At 48.7% G+C, this 16,081-nt stretch overlaps 1 protein-coding gene across 2 annotated transcripts in view; it reads right to left on the minus strand.

Moving 5' to 3' along the window:
- ITGB5 (integrin subunit beta 5) overlaps positions 1-15,573 on the minus strand; it is a 59,163-nt gene extending 43,590 nt beyond the window's left edge. The window contains exons 1-3 of one of the 2 annotated variants that reach the window (XM_050339429.1): positions 15,383-15,573; positions 11,293-11,378; positions 4,793-4,997 (exon numbers count right to left, since the gene is read on the minus strand). In XM_050339429.1, coding sequence (XP_050195386.1) covers positions 4,793-4,997; positions 11,293-11,378; positions 15,383-15,488 — 397 coding nt within the window. In that variant the 5' untranslated portion in view covers positions 15,489-15,573. Of the gene's footprint in view, positions 1-4,792; positions 4,998-11,292; positions 11,379-14,579; positions 14,617-15,382 lie in introns of those variants that run through there. The other variant, XM_050339430.1, reaches the window with a different exon arrangement.
- Positions 15,574-16,081: the final 508 nt, after the last annotated feature.

The raw sequence follows: 16,081 nt of genomic DNA on the forward strand, positions 1-16,081 counted from the left end.
ACAGAAGGACCGCCAATCCAAAAAAGAGCTGAACCAGCATGATCCTGAAGAAAGCAGGGCAAAAGGGAAGTGAACTGGAAAAAGAAGGTTGTTAGGGTGACCCAGGGAAGCACTGAGGCAGAGGGTAAAGCTTCCTGAAGTGAAGAACAGAAGGGAAGGAGCTGACAGGACTGAGTTACAGGCTGTGCAAATGTGAAGAGAAGCAGAGGAAAACCTATGCCTGACCTTCCCCTTTGCCAGAGCAGTTCCACTAGAAATGCCCTCCACAGGTACCAGGGAAGACCACTGCTAGCACCACCCATGTCTCAAAAAAGGTCAAGGGTTTTCAAAATTAACTCAATTTCACACCAGACAGACCTCAACCTCACACCAGACAGGAGGCAGTAAAAGTTTGCCTTGTGCTTTGCTGAGAGACAAGTCTAAATGGAAAATCCAGACTTCAGCACCTCACATTCCAGCTGGTTTGGAGATCCCATGTCCTCAACTGCCACCTCGGTCCCTTTTCCAGCTCAGTGGAGTCTCAGACCCAGGGATTCGGATCCTTAAAAGCCCAAGTTCCCCCTCCTGCCCTCTCCCAGCCCTTCATGGCCAAGGCTGAACTTTGGGTACTGGCAGGTTCTGCAAAACACTTGTGGCTTCCTCTCTTCTCCCCCAGAAATGAAACTCACATTTCTTAGCATTGTGAAAACACTTCCCTAACCACCTTATTGTTCTCCTCATCGTGTGCAGCAGCACAGCTGCTCCCACTTAATTCCAGCCCAACAGCAGCAGCAGCATCCCAAAACTGCCATGCTGGCAAGGCAGGCCATGAGGGGCTCTGCAGCCCAGCTGGCACCTGGGCTCAGGCTGCACCAAGCTGCATGCAGGGCCTAACACTGTCCCTAGCTCCAGAATCTGCTCTTTAGTGATCCCTGAAGCCATCTCTGTGTGTTGGGAGCAAGTGGACACCCTCTACCAGCCTCTGCAGCAGCTGCTTCAGCCCAGCAGCATCCAGCCCCTTGATGAAGGAGCCGGAATCCCAGCACCCAGGAGGATGCATTTAGAGGCCAGAGGCTGCCCCTTCTGTAAACAAAGCTGGGAAGGGTTTAGATCCCGGTCTGCTCTTTGCTCCTCCAGCTCCCTGAGCATCTCCCTCAGCTCCATGCTGGAGTACCAGAGGAGTCAGCTACAGCTCCTCAACCAACACCTTCCTTCTACTTACCCATCTCCCTGCACTGTGCTAGAACCCCACTGGGACAAGGCAGGGCTGTGAGAGGCACCATGTGCAAACATGCACATGTAGATGTTGCCCAGATACCAGCTGCAGGAAGCAGGAAGTTCATGCCATAAATACTCCTCCTTATTCTCCCCAGCTTTCTTTTCCAGCAGGAGCGGGACTTCCCCAGCTGATATGTGGAGCACAGGCAAGATTCAGCTCAGCACTGGCCCTACAGTGAGCAGAGCTATTGAGGTGGTTTAACCAAATCACAGAATCCTAGAAAGGTTTGGGTCAGAAGGGACCTCAAAGATCATCTCATTCCAACCCCCCACCATGGGTAGGGACACCTACCTCTACACCAATTTGCTCAAAGCTCCTGTGACTGTGACTCCATCCAACCTGGTCCTGAACACTTTAGGGATGGGGCATCCACAGCTTCTCCAGGCAACTTGTTCCAGTGCCTCACCACCCTCACAGTAAAGAATTTCTTCCTAATATTTAATCTAACCCTGCCCTCTTTCCATTTGAAGCCATTACCCCTTGTCCTATCACTACAGGCCCTTGTGAAAACCCTCTCCAGCTCTCTTGTAGGCTTTCTTTAGGTACTGGAAGGTGCTCTTAAGGTTTCCCCAGAGCATTCTCTTCTCCAGACTGAACAAATCCAAGTCTCTCAGCCTGTCTTCACGGCAGAGGTGTTCCAGGTGGGCCTGACACTGTATCTGGCATGCATTTTGTGGGAGAGCAAGGAACATAATTTATGTAGTGCAAAACCTGTTAGCACTGATTGCAGGGTAAAAAAATATGATTGCAAGCTTGACTCTAATTCAGTGCTGCAAAAATATGTTTAAATCTGGAAAAATTCATTCCCATGCCTATGTTTTTCATTTCTACACACTTTTCCCACTGGAATACCCAACCCTTTCAGAAAAAGGGGATGTGTCCTTCTGCATCTTGCAACCTTTCCATTTCCAAAACACTGTTCTTCCTGCCAGAGAGGATATTTGGTATGGTCTGATCCAACCTGCCTCTCTTAATAGCTACAAATTTATTAGTCCCCAAGAAGCACCAAAAAACAACAGGATCCTGCGCTTAGTTCTTCTTTCATTCCTAACTGCACAAACCAATTATCTCAGAGAAAAGATCACTAATGTATGAAGATGCAAGTGCAAAAGAATTTATTATTCTCTGTGCACAGTATTACTCTCACACTTCTAGGGATAATCCAGCCCCCTCCTTCCTCATGTACCGTCACCACCGTCCTCTCCTTAGGGCTTTTACTGAAAAGTTTTAAAACTCAAAACTGAATTCAGAAATGTTTCTCAGATACCGTCACACAGAGGCAGTGCAGAAACTGGAAAAACTGAGTTTGGCCAATTTAAGAATGCAAACTCAACCACCATGTTCATCCAAGAAAACCCCTTTTTCTTGCTTGGTGAGGCTTATGGCTTGATGAACAACACACCTTGCATCAATTACTTTTTAAATTCCTTTTACACTGTTTATATTTTTCATTTAACTAGGACACACTGCTTTATAGCTGGACTCAGGATTAAAAAGCAATGTAATAAAAGCTAAATGCTCAATCCAAAAGCTACCCTGGAAGGACATCAATTTAAGGCCTTTGGAGTTCAGCTGCGGATACAGATTTGGGGATGTGACTTCTGCCACAGGATGATGAGATCAAACTGCCTGGGTGGGAACAGCAAACAATTGACCATCCACTCCCTTCTGCTTAGCAATTGAAGAATACAAGGTCACCATTGCCACAGACTGCTGCATGGATTCATCTTTGAAATAGTACACCCTTCATGCCCAAAATTTAATCAACATTGTCTCCTTTTTGTCTTGGGTTCACAGGGTGACACCCATTCTCTCAAGATGAAGGATTAATGGATAATTTAAACTATGGTTGCTAATACAAGGGTTTAGGAAGTCACCAGCCCAAAGGAGGAATGCTGCCCAACATCAAAAATAGAGCAAAAATGTGGGAGATACTGTTACAAATATCTAGTTATGACCCCCCTCCTGCAATGACTCTGATGCTCTGCAAGAGGAGCATAGGGAGGGGAGCTCGCTGGCTCAGCGTGGGAATTGCTGCAGGGGTCCTTGGGGTGATTCCTGCAGCTCAGTCTGGACCTGGAGGGCTTCTCTGTCAAGAAGAACTGAAGATGGCCATGAGTGTGGTCCCCTGCAAGGGCAGGCAGAAGCAGCACACTAGCTCTGTGCAGCCCAAGGTATCTGACAGCACAGACCCCAGGAAGCCCCGGGGAGATGGACCCCCATGGCCTACCACAGATCAGAGTGGTGGGAATCAGCGCCTCAGCTGGGCAAAACTACCAGGAATTGGGAGAGGGGAATTCGCTGAGCACCAGGCACTGAGGTGAAGAGGGGTATACATGAGGCAAGATGTGGAAGCTGAGCCAGCCCTTTCTGCCAGGAACTGCCTCAAGAAAGAGGAGTAATAACAACTCCCTTTTTTTAACGGGAGCAAACCTGTTTTATCAGCAACATTCAGTGGCAGAAGCCACGCATCTAGAAGTACATACAGTGGTGACTGCTTTCAGGTACCTGCTTTTAAGGCTTTGAAGCAAAATATTTTTACATTTGAGGGTCTGACTGATGACAGCAGTCATACTGCTGGGGAAGTTAATTGAGAAACATGACAACCATCCAACCTGTGCAGCTAAAACAAGAAGTGCTGCAGCAACTGCTAGGTTCTGGGAGAGTACTGGTAGCATGAACACCAGCTCCAACTCCTGTTTTTCCTGGGCAAAACATCGTATTTCATTTTTCTATATGCAAATGAGAGCTGTCACAAAACTGTAAGCCTTAGAAACCCACACCAATGGCTTATAATGAATCAAGCTTTTATATTTGCTTCTTGAGTTTGCAATAAAGAGCTTCCTCCCCCCTTTCAGAAATACTGGCTGCCACATTTTTGCAAGAATCCTAAACCCACATTAAAGCCTCCCCCCACCATGCATAAACTTTTGATAACAAGCATGCTCACATGACTCAGATGAGCCATTCCCTTCTAATGTTTAATTAAAAGGAAGAGATTGAAGAAAATTGATGGCTCAGGGGAATGAAACAGGGACCTGGCTACAGTCCAAGGCCTGAGTCACAAGTTCAAATCTCCATCTTCTCCCTTGATCCAATGGCTCTTTTGCATACCAACAGAAAACAGATACGTGGGTTTGTTTCCAATTTATAGAAGGAGCTGTCTCAGTTTAGAGCCATGCACTGTCAGCTTGGTCAAGGATCCAGAGTTATTTTAACTCATTCTATCCAGTGATTCCATTTTAAAGCTGAGCAGGTTCCTTTTAAACACACGCAAGGGTTAAGACTAGTATTGGTAACAGTTGTGGGTGAGCTTTGATTGACTCTGCCCAACAGCAGTGTCCTCTCACAAAGGACACGTGCCTCAGCCCCAAAACTATTTGTGATGCACCACTGAGGTTCACAAGTATAAAAGGGGCCAACAGTCACCTGCTTTAGTGAGTTACAAGGCCACAAGCTACAGCACCCTCTTGGCATGTCCTGGTCACCCTTTCTCACTCCCCTCGCCACCCCACACGGCAACTGGGGACTCACCAGGACGAAGATTCAAGGCAACCTTCTGAGGCATAATCTGTGTGACATCCAGGTGGGTCTGGCCAGAGCCCTTGCTGCTCAGGGGGATGTTCTTCACCACGCTGATGCTGCTGCTGGGGTTTTCGATGGCTCCGGCACAACCATTCGCAATCAGGTTCTGGAGGAAGTCGCACCGGGATGTGATGGACTTCGTGCTGCCAAACTCCTGGGGGGTGAAGAGTGGACAAAAGGGAAGTGGAGGGGAATACATCAATCCCCACAGCAGGGGCTTTGTTTTGACATGCTGGTATCTAGTAAATAGGAGACGACAAGGAGAAGCTGGTGTCCTTTGTGGTGACTGTACTTGCAAGGAGCCTGGAGCCTTTCAAAGGGACCTGCCGAAAAAGGAAACTCTGCAAGGATTTGAACATTGAATTTGCTTGCAGAGCATCACAACAGAAAGGTACACCTGGGTTTTCAACCCAGCCACAGCAGCAGCACTTGCTCCCAGCCCTGGTTTGGGCCAAATGAGAGTAAGGCAAAATGTCTGGTTTGCTTCATGGACAGCCCATTGCCAACTCTATTACTTTATGCCCATGCATCGCCTCAATGGAGCTTTGCAAAAGACAGAGGAGAGGACAAGGAGATGGCACCAAGGGAAGACGGACAAACCCACCAACCCAGAGACAGCCAAACCAGAATGTGAAGCTGGAGACTGAGGCTGGGTGGCTCCAGGGACCCGCATCCTCTTCCCCAGGAGAGACACTGCACATCCCCACACAAGCAGCATGTGTGCTCCCTCCCTCACACCACCCCACTGCAGGCCTTGGCACGACACCATCACTTGGGAAACAAAAATGACAGCAAGCGGTCCCTGAGCTGGAGCACCAATGGAGCATTTTGATGTGGGCAGGCTGCCCTGGGCAGCTTTGCTGGAGAATAAGGGAGGTGGGAGAGACTTCACAGGAGCTGGTTAAAACACAGTCTGTGCCCGCCACAGGCAGCAAGGTGCAGGCAGTGGCTCACTCCCAAAGGACAGGCTGCCAGGGCCGGGAGTCTCCCAGCACCCGTCCCAGAGCTCCAGCCCTTGCTGCGAGCCCCGTGCGTGGTGCACAATGCAGCCTTGTGCAGGGCAGCACTCGGGAACAGCCAGCCACACAATGCAGCCTTTTGCAAAGAGCCCATTTGTTAGAATGCCTTTTTTTTTTTTTTTTTTTTTTCTGTCCCCAAAAGTGCCAAAGGGAACAAGTCACATGCCTAAAACTTACTGGATTTTAAATGGTCGATTCCCACTTATTTCTGCAGTACAACAATGGAGACAACCCTCTTCAGCTCCAGGGCTGAGGGACTAAAATGACATGAAATAATGCAGAGAAGATGCTCACAGCCATGCCAGCCCCTCCTTCAGCTGTGCAGCCGAAACCAGTGTGGGGCTGAATAAACCTCACTTGTTGCTGAAGCTCCAGCATGGTAGAGGACAGAAGACATATCAAGGAAAAGGTTTCTGACAGATCCCTGTGGGGTAATCTCCAGGAGTCCCTTGAGGATAGCCTCAGATACAGGGCCCTGGGATGCAGACAGAGGCTTCCTGCTGCATTTTTTCTCACTACAAGGTCCCAGCACTATTTGAAAAATGCGAGATTTGCATTCCAGCATCCAGCAGCGGGGTCCAGCCAAGAAACCGACAACGGCACATCAGATGGATAAGAACACGAATTTCTTGGAACACGTCGTGTAAACAGATGAACTTCCAAAGAAAGGAGGACTGGGACTATTTAAGTCATCTCGAGCATTACAGAAGAAAAATCAGAATCCCCCACAAAACTGAAAACAAAGCCCATCCTTTCAGAGCAGCACGTTTCAGGCAGCCTTGGAGAAAATTTTCTCTTGGATGTGGTTGGACCTGAAGTCAGGGAAAAGCTGGCAGGGTCCAAGTGCTCTCCTGGGCACCCAACAATAGGGCACCTTTGGGGGATGTTCTCTGGTTCTCCCAGTAACTGGACCCCAGCTCCAGGTGAGCACCTCTGCCAGCTCATTTCTGCTGCTGCCCATTAGAAAGGACACTCTAACTGTGCAAAATGCAACACAAACAGAAAATACCCACCCTCAGGGGTGCAAACACCTGAGGGGATAGGGGTGCAGCTCGGGGGGGCAGGACTGACTCCTACTTCTGCCTGATTTCTTACCCAGGAAGAGTAACTCTGAGCAAGGGAGTGACAGTGGCCTTGGGAAAGCCCCAGCAATCGCCACAGCACCCACAAACACCCTCACATGCACCCACGGGCCAAAACCCAAAGCCAGAACTGGGGCTACCAGGTACTATCCAACTCAAGCACAAAGTTTTCTGTGACAGAGATCAAGGCTCATGGAGGTTCAATAAAGGCAAAAAAGGATGAGCAGATCTGGGGAGTAAAGGGCAATGCACAGGTCCAAATAGCTCATGAGTAACCACGTTGAAAGGCAGCCCCACACCACCTGGTTCAAACCCCAATTTCCCCCAAGCAGAGGACTCCTCGCAGTTAATTAAGCAATTCTGCCAACCATATTCAAGCAATACCTGCCAACCATATGCCTACATGCCTGCTTTGGCAAGAAATGCAACAGATGCCCCACACAAGCAGGATCCACCCCAAACACTGCTTCATGCCACAGAGAAGCACTGGCTTGGGAAGGTCCCACCGAGTCCTCATCCGTAACTCCGGCTGTTCCCAGCCCGGTGGGCACGTCGCGGTCCGGCCTCTGTGCTAACAAGCTCACAAAAGCCAATGCTCACAAGCAGAAAGAGTGAATGGAGACAACAGCGTGACAATTACATGCTCATCAGTTTGACATTTTTAAGACAAATTGCTTGGTTCATGCTATAAAAATGGAGAATAGCACTGACTATCTAATATCTAACTCCTGACTGGGCATGTCCCTAACATTTTTTTGCTTTAATCAATCCAGTTCTGCATTAATTCAGTCTGAAATATGACTGCTTTCTTCATTAAAAAAAAAGCGGACATGTCTGCTCTAGGAACATCGAGTTTCCTTCCTCATTCTCCAGGAGCACATTCCTGACATCGGACAGGGTGGGGTAAAAGCACCTGCTGGAAAATAGAGGGTGCCACTGGGGAAATTTCTGTTCAATTAATCAAAAGGACATTTCAGCTTAATTAAGATTCCAGCATGGAAGGAAAGGCTGCAGCAGTCTCCGTCACCCACCCCAAGAGTCATTTTCCCTCAGAGAGCTCTACTTCAAGGCATGCTCAGGCGATGGTTAAGCCCAACATTCACATCTCCTCTTTTAAGTGCCACTGAAATCAACACCTTTAAGTCCTGCCTTTCAAGGTATTCTTCCAACAGCCAACAGAATCAATGTCTGCTTCCAAACTTCCAACAGCCCAAAGACTTGTGGTTAGCTCAGCAGCCCCTGGGGGCTTTGGGGCTGCTGCATACCAGAAGCTGCTATCATCAGCTCATCCATCATCACACCTTTGGAGATGCTGAACACAAGCAGAAGTGAAAAGAAGTCAAATCAAGCCAGGTTAGGAGGTGGCAGTCATAAAGTGACAGCATTGTGACTACTCTGTAAGCATCTATCTATACACATGCTCTTACCCTCACAATTCAAGGCACATTATCCTTCCTGGAAAACTATTGGGATAGGTCTCCTTGCATCCACGGGATTGCTTTCATGCACTCCTAACCTATAGCTGCAGTCTGTGACTTTCTGCTCCTCTGTGCTTACATGGAGGATGGATCCAGGGGTGACGGAGGAGGATGAAACAACAGGGAGGCTCCATGAAGTGTGACTGTCTGAGGGAAACAGCACAGCTTTCCTATTCAAATTGCTCCTCTCCCAAAAACAGATATGATGGTACTGCCAAGTGATGTTATTTGCCAAAGGAAATACAAGAAGGTATATACAGAGATGATGATAAATAATATATATAACTATACTCTGTGTGTGTATATACATATATATACACACACTACATGTAAGAGACATCTCTACACTTCCTGTACACACAATAAATATACACATAATACATATAATTATATATAGCATTATATTATATGTACTGTTAGACTTCTACTATATATGCTTCCTGAGAAAATTATTAATTGTTGTCTACCAAGTTGACAAAAGCTGGCCCAATTTGCTCCCAAAACTGTTAAGTGAATGCAAAGGAAGCATAAAATACACACAAATCAGGCTGATTGAGGTTCTACCACAACCTGACTACCATCTGTGGAATTCACTCCAATATCTTACCCTGATATTTAAACACTAGCAGAGCTATAGAATTTGACTGGCATATACTCTCCCAAGCAACATAGATAGTGAATGACAGCTAATGGAAAAAGCTAAGGAAAACAGATTAAGAACAATTTAATAAATTTAATAACCTGACTAGGCTGCAACAGAGGGAAGGGGAATAAGGTGGGAAAATGACTGTGAAAAGAAAGTGGATATTAGAGAGTTTATATTACTTTAAAACTTTTGAAATCAAAAAACACTAGGGTGTCTTTCAAAATCCCACTACCTCACCTGATGATCTCAGCTAAAGAGAAATAATTAGGGTTTCAAACAGTACATTCTTATAAAAATAAAAACACAGAATCAGAATAAGAACTTGCTAAGTTTTAGCATGTAGCATGTAATGGGGACAGCAGCTTTTAAACATGTAGCTCTTGGCATGAAACACCTTGAACTGTACTTTTAAATAGCTGCTGCAGGCTAAAGGTCAGGAAGTATTACAGCACTTCCCTGTAAACACCCATCTTCCTTCTTGGCCTCTCTATTCCAGTCAAGAATACTTTTTTTTTGGTAACTATCGTTTTTGCAAGATAAGAGTCAGGCTGCCAGTCCCATGGACTGCTGTACAATTAGTGGTCACAGAGACCACCATATAAACATTTCCATTGCAGCATTTTTGCAAAAAGTTTTCTTTTGAGGCCAAGAAGTAAAAAAAAAAATAAATAAAAAGAAACCAAAAAAATACCAACAAAAAAGCACAAGCTATTGGGTACCCCCAGCTTAATAGCCAGCGTTCCTGGATCCAATCTCACCACCACAGATTAGCTGGCTGGAAGAGGAGCTCTTACAGCTGTTTACAAGATGTCTCAGAAGAGAGATCTATTGCTTTACCCTTTCCCTTCTGCAAACCATTTGCCTTTCTGGAAAAAAACAACCCATGAAAGCTATTACGCTGTCCAGCAGCATGGTGTTTGTAGCATTACAAGTTTTCCCCAGAAAGCTGCAACTGTGCTTACAAGAAACTGGAAAATGCAGTAAAATAGACCTGGAGAGTCTATGGATGGGATACATCCCAAGCCAGCCAAACCATAGGGAGTGGGAGCCACTTTTGCTCCATGTTCATACACATCCCCAAACCCATCCTCTGCCCTCAGGAGCTGCAGCTGCCCCAGGCAGGCCTGGCAGGAGGAGGGATGGGAGCAGCAGAGGGGCACATGGGCAGTGCCTGCATCCTCAGCTCAGCATCACCATCTATAGCTGGAAGGTAAAGCAAGTGCTCAAAATGGGACCAGGACAGCCACACTACAGGAGCAAGGGTCAGCACGGAACAGAACAGCACCATTCCTGGCCATGCCCTTTGAGAGGTTCAGAATTATCCACTGCTCTGCAGTTTCTCAAAGCCCAAACCCAGTTCCTGGCACAGCAGCTGTGCCTGCAAGTAGGCAGGGTTTTTCCATGCATCTGTAAGCATCTTTCTTTCTTAAACACTTAGGACAGGCAATAAGCAGACAGCTGCTATCTATGCATAAGACGTCACCAGGTCTTTCACGCACCTTGTTCTCTAGAAATTGTAAGTCTACATGATAAGACATATATTGGATTATATCTATCTATCTATCTATCTAAACTCGTGAGCATCCCCTAGGGAGCAGGGAAAGATATTTGCAATTTCTCACAAACAAGGAGCTGCAATTAAATTACAGGTGAGCAGCTTCAGCATCATCACAAGGATGTATTTTCACTCTGAAGTGCTCAGTTAAGCTGTGCAACTCATCACCACGGCAAAGCACAGATGCCAGAAGCAGGGGTTGCCCCCCCAAAATGACACAATAGACTCAGAAAGGAGAATTATCTTTGTTACAGACAAAGAGCCCATGCCATGCCAAGCCACACAACAAAGAACACGTAGCAGGACACCAGCCAGGGGCTTGGGGCTTTTTAGAGAGAGAGCTTTTGAACAAGCCTCCCTGCAAGACAGAGCCCATGCAGGGATCCAGCATCCACCAAAAACAAGAAGGTAATTGAAGGGACAGAAGGACTGAAGGAACAGTGCTGCTCTGTTGAGGATGTGTAGGGGCCAGTGGGGTCAAAGACTTACTTCCTATGATGTCAAAAAGCTGAAGAGTGGTATACACCCAAAATACGCTCTGCATGGAGCACCCACTGCCCTCACCCACCCCTTCCAGCATGGGACCAACTCAGGACCAGGAAGGGGAGAAAAGATCTCCCTTCCAGCAATACAAAAAGCATTCAAGACAAACAAGGTCTGCCCACATACCTCCTTGGAGCACCAGGCACACTTGGGATGGATGAGGAGACACTCTTCGCAGGACGTGGCACTTCCACTGGTGCATAGATTGAGACCTTCAACAAGAGAGAACAAGAGAGCAGGGTGGGCTGAATGGTTACACTGCTCCAGAACAGTGGTCAGGGGGGTCCTGAGACATTCCTAATGCTAAACATACTGTAGGTTCAAACAAGAGTAAAGAATCCCCCAGGACCTAAGAAAGGCAGAAGCAGCTGTAAATCTCACTCCACCTGTGAGGAGGTCTTGTTTTCTTTTCCTTCCCCAAGATAAGCAAAAAGGACAGAAATTTGATTTGGGGTGCTGCTGAGAACCTCTAAAACACGACTGAACCTAGTGACTATTCTTCCCTCTTTTTCAATGGTTTCTAGTTAACCAAAGAGTTCAGCTATTCATCTTCCTAATTAAATACTTACTGTGGACAGAAAGCAACAGCTGTTTGACCAGCCTGAAACACAGAGGTGGGTTGTCTGAAATCCCCTGACATGACCCCCATGACTTTTAAGGTCACATCTTTAGGCACATCTTCTCAATTTTTCCAGCTGAATATATGAATATATCAAAATTTTCATATTAAAGCAGTCTTGGAAGATGTTCATCTCCCTCTTCCACACAGGTGATTTCCACGGTGGACTCATGTTACAGTAAATTACTTCTACTTTATTGCGAGAGTCATTTTCACAGGACATCCAGGTTAAGCCTGTCAGTGCATTTGCACTGGTGCATGTTCAGGTCTTCCAAGGGGTGGAAGACACTAAGGGCTCTCTCTGCCCATGAGGCCACCAGGACTATCAACCAGGGCACCAGTGATGCTCTTTGCTCCTGCATTGCTGGAGTCCGGCAGCACAAGTGAGTTTCACTTGCAAAATCCACAATTTGGGCTTTGGTCTTCAAAAATAAAGTGGAACCACACAAGTTAAGCTGAAGCAGACATCAATGGTGTGGGCTTTGAATGCAGCAGCTTGTTTAAGCATGCCTGTGGCTACGAATGTGCCCTTCGATACCACCGATGCCCCAGCTCCCCCGGGTGCAGCTATTAACTTCCACTGTCAATAACTGATTAAAGAAATTGTCAGCCCAGGATTCGGCACAGAGGCTGCACACTCCAAATGAAATGCCTCAGGCTTGAACTCCCAGTCTGCTATTTTTTCCAACCTAAATGTCAATAAAAGCATTGTCAGGTCTCCGCTTCCAGCCAGTTGCATCTACAAATACCAGCGCACAACGCTGCTACTGGGTATAATCTCTGCAGGTTGCACAGACTTGCCGGTAGCTGCTGAAGAGCCACACAAGAGTTTTCTCCTGTCCCAAGAGCTTTCTGCCACAAGAGCCTTGGAAGAAGGATTTTTGCTGTATCTCATGCGAATATTGCACCAAAAAACGAAACATAGTGGCTGCCTCGGTCACTCCCATAGAGGGCCAGGCTGTGAGCGCAGGAAGCAGTGAATCAAGCTGGACAGCTGGAGGAAAACCTAGCGTGCCCTGGGCTAAAAACAAAAAGAGGATAAGTAGATCCTGTCAGTCATACTCAGTCATCACCGAGGCATGACCGTGTCAGAGCCCTGCATTGACTGGCCTCTGCTGCCCACAAGGTGGTTAATTCTACCCTGCGAGCCCCAAGCCCTGGACTTTCTCTATGGCTCTCATTCAGACAGGCTCCTTGGGCTCATTCATACCAAACAAGAGCCTTCTCAAGGGTGTTGGGTTTTTTTCTGGCTGTTACCACATACCCAGGCGTTTCATTCCTTGTTCACATTCAGAAGCTATATTCCAGCCCCTGGACACTGCAAGAGCTCAAAAGATGAATAGGTAATATAAAGTAAAATGTAACTAGTTCAACTGAGTTATAATTTAGACAGCCGTTAACACTTGCATTTCCAAACCCCATAACATAGTCCAAAGCCTCTCCTCAAGAACTGCTGCTTTGGCAGTGGTACATGGGGTAACACAGAGAAAATAATGTGCTTTATGTAGCAAACACTTCCATTTGTACTCTGGCTACCCTGCTCTCCCACGGCTTCACTCGTCCATCTGCATGGAAATAGGATAATATTTACCTCCATTTCTGACTGCTGGATTTTTGAGAGTTTACTTTGTAACAGCTAGAATGAAAACCAGGACCTCCTCCTTCCACCGGGTGCCATGACCAAAGCAGCCCACACTCCTGTGGCCAAGCCATGGGGTGACATTCCTCCCAGTGGCAGCTTTTGAAGTTTCAAGTATGCTTTTCTTTCCACTCTGTAACAGCACTAAACCATTTCCAGCATTGTTGTGAAAACAGAGCTTTGTGAAGCCCTCCAATTTTAGACTGAAACCTGAGCTTTTGGAGTTGGAGTAGAAACACGCAGGATTTTCCAGATGCAAGTCTTTGCTGTGCTTGATTCAGCACAGTCTTTCCTGAATCGGGCAAAGGAAGGACCTGATGATGCTCATGCTAGTCCAGATCCTTGCAGATGCTGGGGCAAGTCACCCAGTAAGACTGGAAGAAACTCAGTCTGCTATTCGACTGTGATGCATTTAATCAAAACACTCCTGAAAATCAACTAAACTTCTTATAATGGGGAAAATTCCATCCAGGATTTAGCTGGGATTAGTCTGGAGGAAAATAATCCACCACCCTGGATCACTGAGCTGCACAGCCCACATACAGTCCTCTATACCAGTGCCACTAAGTTCTAAGCCCTACACCCTATTTCTTTTACAGAGCAGTGTCCAGCAGGCACTGAAACATCTCCAAATAACATCCTTCCCTTGGGTTGAGCCGCAGGAGAGTCCAAAAAAAGCAGAGGAAGACAAGTGTATCCCAATAGACAGCAGAGATTTTAATACATCAAACCAGAGATGCAGAGTGAGATAGGAACTCTCATGAAAGGTACTCAACAAATTTACTCATAAAGATGCTCCAGGCAATCAGACATCATTTTAAACCTGTTCTGCAAGAAATCCTAGTTTGGGCAACTCCTCAGAGATTAATGTACTGGCTTGCCTGGGGGGAAAAAAAAAAGTTACGTATTTTATAGAGATGTGTGAAAAAAAGCATTTTACTTATGCTTCCAATAAGCATTCTAACAGACTCGTCCCTGAGATAGTCTGCTGCAATACTGAACCATCAATTTCATGGATCAGACACACAAAATAAATAAATAAATAAAGCAAAGCAAACATCTCCTGAGCTTTCACGGTCGAGCACCACAGCACTCTGCAAGATGTGCCTCTTCTTAAGATTACTCATTAAAACGTTAAGCAAGGAGAGTAAGTACCAGACTGGTGGACTCCGAGCATTTTGTGGACTCCCTTCATGGAAAAAAGTTTCCCGAAGTGCTCAGAGAGGAGCAAAACCCCATCTTCAGTACTACTGGAGTGGAGTCACCAACTACGCCGCAGCTTTTGTGCGTGTATGTGTGTGTGTGTATGCAAGCCGTCAGAGCATCCCCACGGGGGATGAGGACCACTCTCTGGGTGCCACGCAGACTTGGGGGGACGACACAAGGTGCGAGTGAGGGAAGTACAAGGTACGAGTGAAGATCAGTCACTGGCAGGGCGAAAGCTTTCTGCTACTGCTCCTCACGCCATCGATTAACAAGCAGCGCTCAGACAAACATCCCGGGGCAGCGCTTGTCCCTGAACAGGAGCGGCTACAGCTGCTTCCATTAAGAACGCATAGCGAGCGATGTGTATATAGAGCTGTTCTGCGGTTTTTAAGGCGAAGGTGTAACATCCCGCGGATGCGGTCCGGAGCGCGGGTCCCCACCGCCCGCAACCGGGACCACAGCGGGAAGGGGGCAGGGGTGGAGCGCCGTGCCGGGGGCCGGCAGGGATGAGCGGGAGCCGCAGCAGGGATGAGTGGAGAGCCCCGGCCCCGGGCAGGGGGGCAGCGCGGACCCGCGTCCCGCCGGCAGCGCGGAGCAAAGCGGGGCGCCGGGGGGAGGCAGCCGGGAACGGGACCGAGAGGAGGAGAGGACACAAACGGCACCGGAGAGCACCGAGGCGGGTTTGGGGGACAACCCGCCTTCCGGAGCGGCGTTCGCGGGGCCCGGGACGGCGGGACCGGAGCGGCCCTTACCTCTGCAGGGCTGCAGCGGGGCGGCCAGGAGGAGGAGGCGGAGGAGGAGGAGCGGGGGGGGCCGGCGGGCGGCGGCGGGGGCCGGCAGCCCCCCTCGGCGGGGCATGGTGCGGCGGCCGGGGCGGCCGGGCAGCCCTTCCCGGCCGGGCCTCTCCCGCCGCCTTTGTGCGGCCGCGGCGGCGGCGGCGGCGGCGGCGGGAGGAGGAGGAGGCGGGGGCGGTGCCGCGGAGCTGCGCGGGGGCGGCGGGACGGGACGGGGTGGGTGTGCGTGTCCGTATGCCCGTGTCCGTGCGTCCGTGTCCGTGTGCCTGTCCCGCTCCCGAGGGTGCGCTGCCGGCTCCCCGCCCCGCGCAGGGAGGCGTAGCCCAGTCCGTGCGGACGCGGAGCGGGACCCGCGGGCACGGCCGGGCCCAGTCACACGGGTGGGTTCGTGTGCACAGGGACACACATTCCATCCCACGGGCACGGGCAGGCAGGCTCTGCACGCACGCCCGCGTTCATACACAGGCTCGCATGCGGACGTGAGTGCCCGCATGTGCGTGCCCGCATCACACGTGTACATGCTTGCCCAGAGCATCCCCGCAGCCGCACACACGCACCTGCATGGGGACACACGCGTGCACATACCCGCACGCACATACATGTGCGCACACGCGTGCACATCCTCCACAGGCACACTCGCAGATCCACAAACAGCCG

This window comes from Myiozetetes cayanensis, unplaced genomic scaffold (assembly GCF_022539395.1).
Source record: "Myiozetetes cayanensis isolate MyiCay16 unplaced genomic scaffold, myiCay2020 scf9, whole genome shotgun sequence".
NCBI lineage: Eukaryota > Metazoa > Chordata > Aves > Passeriformes > Tyrannidae > Myiozetetes > Myiozetetes cayanensis.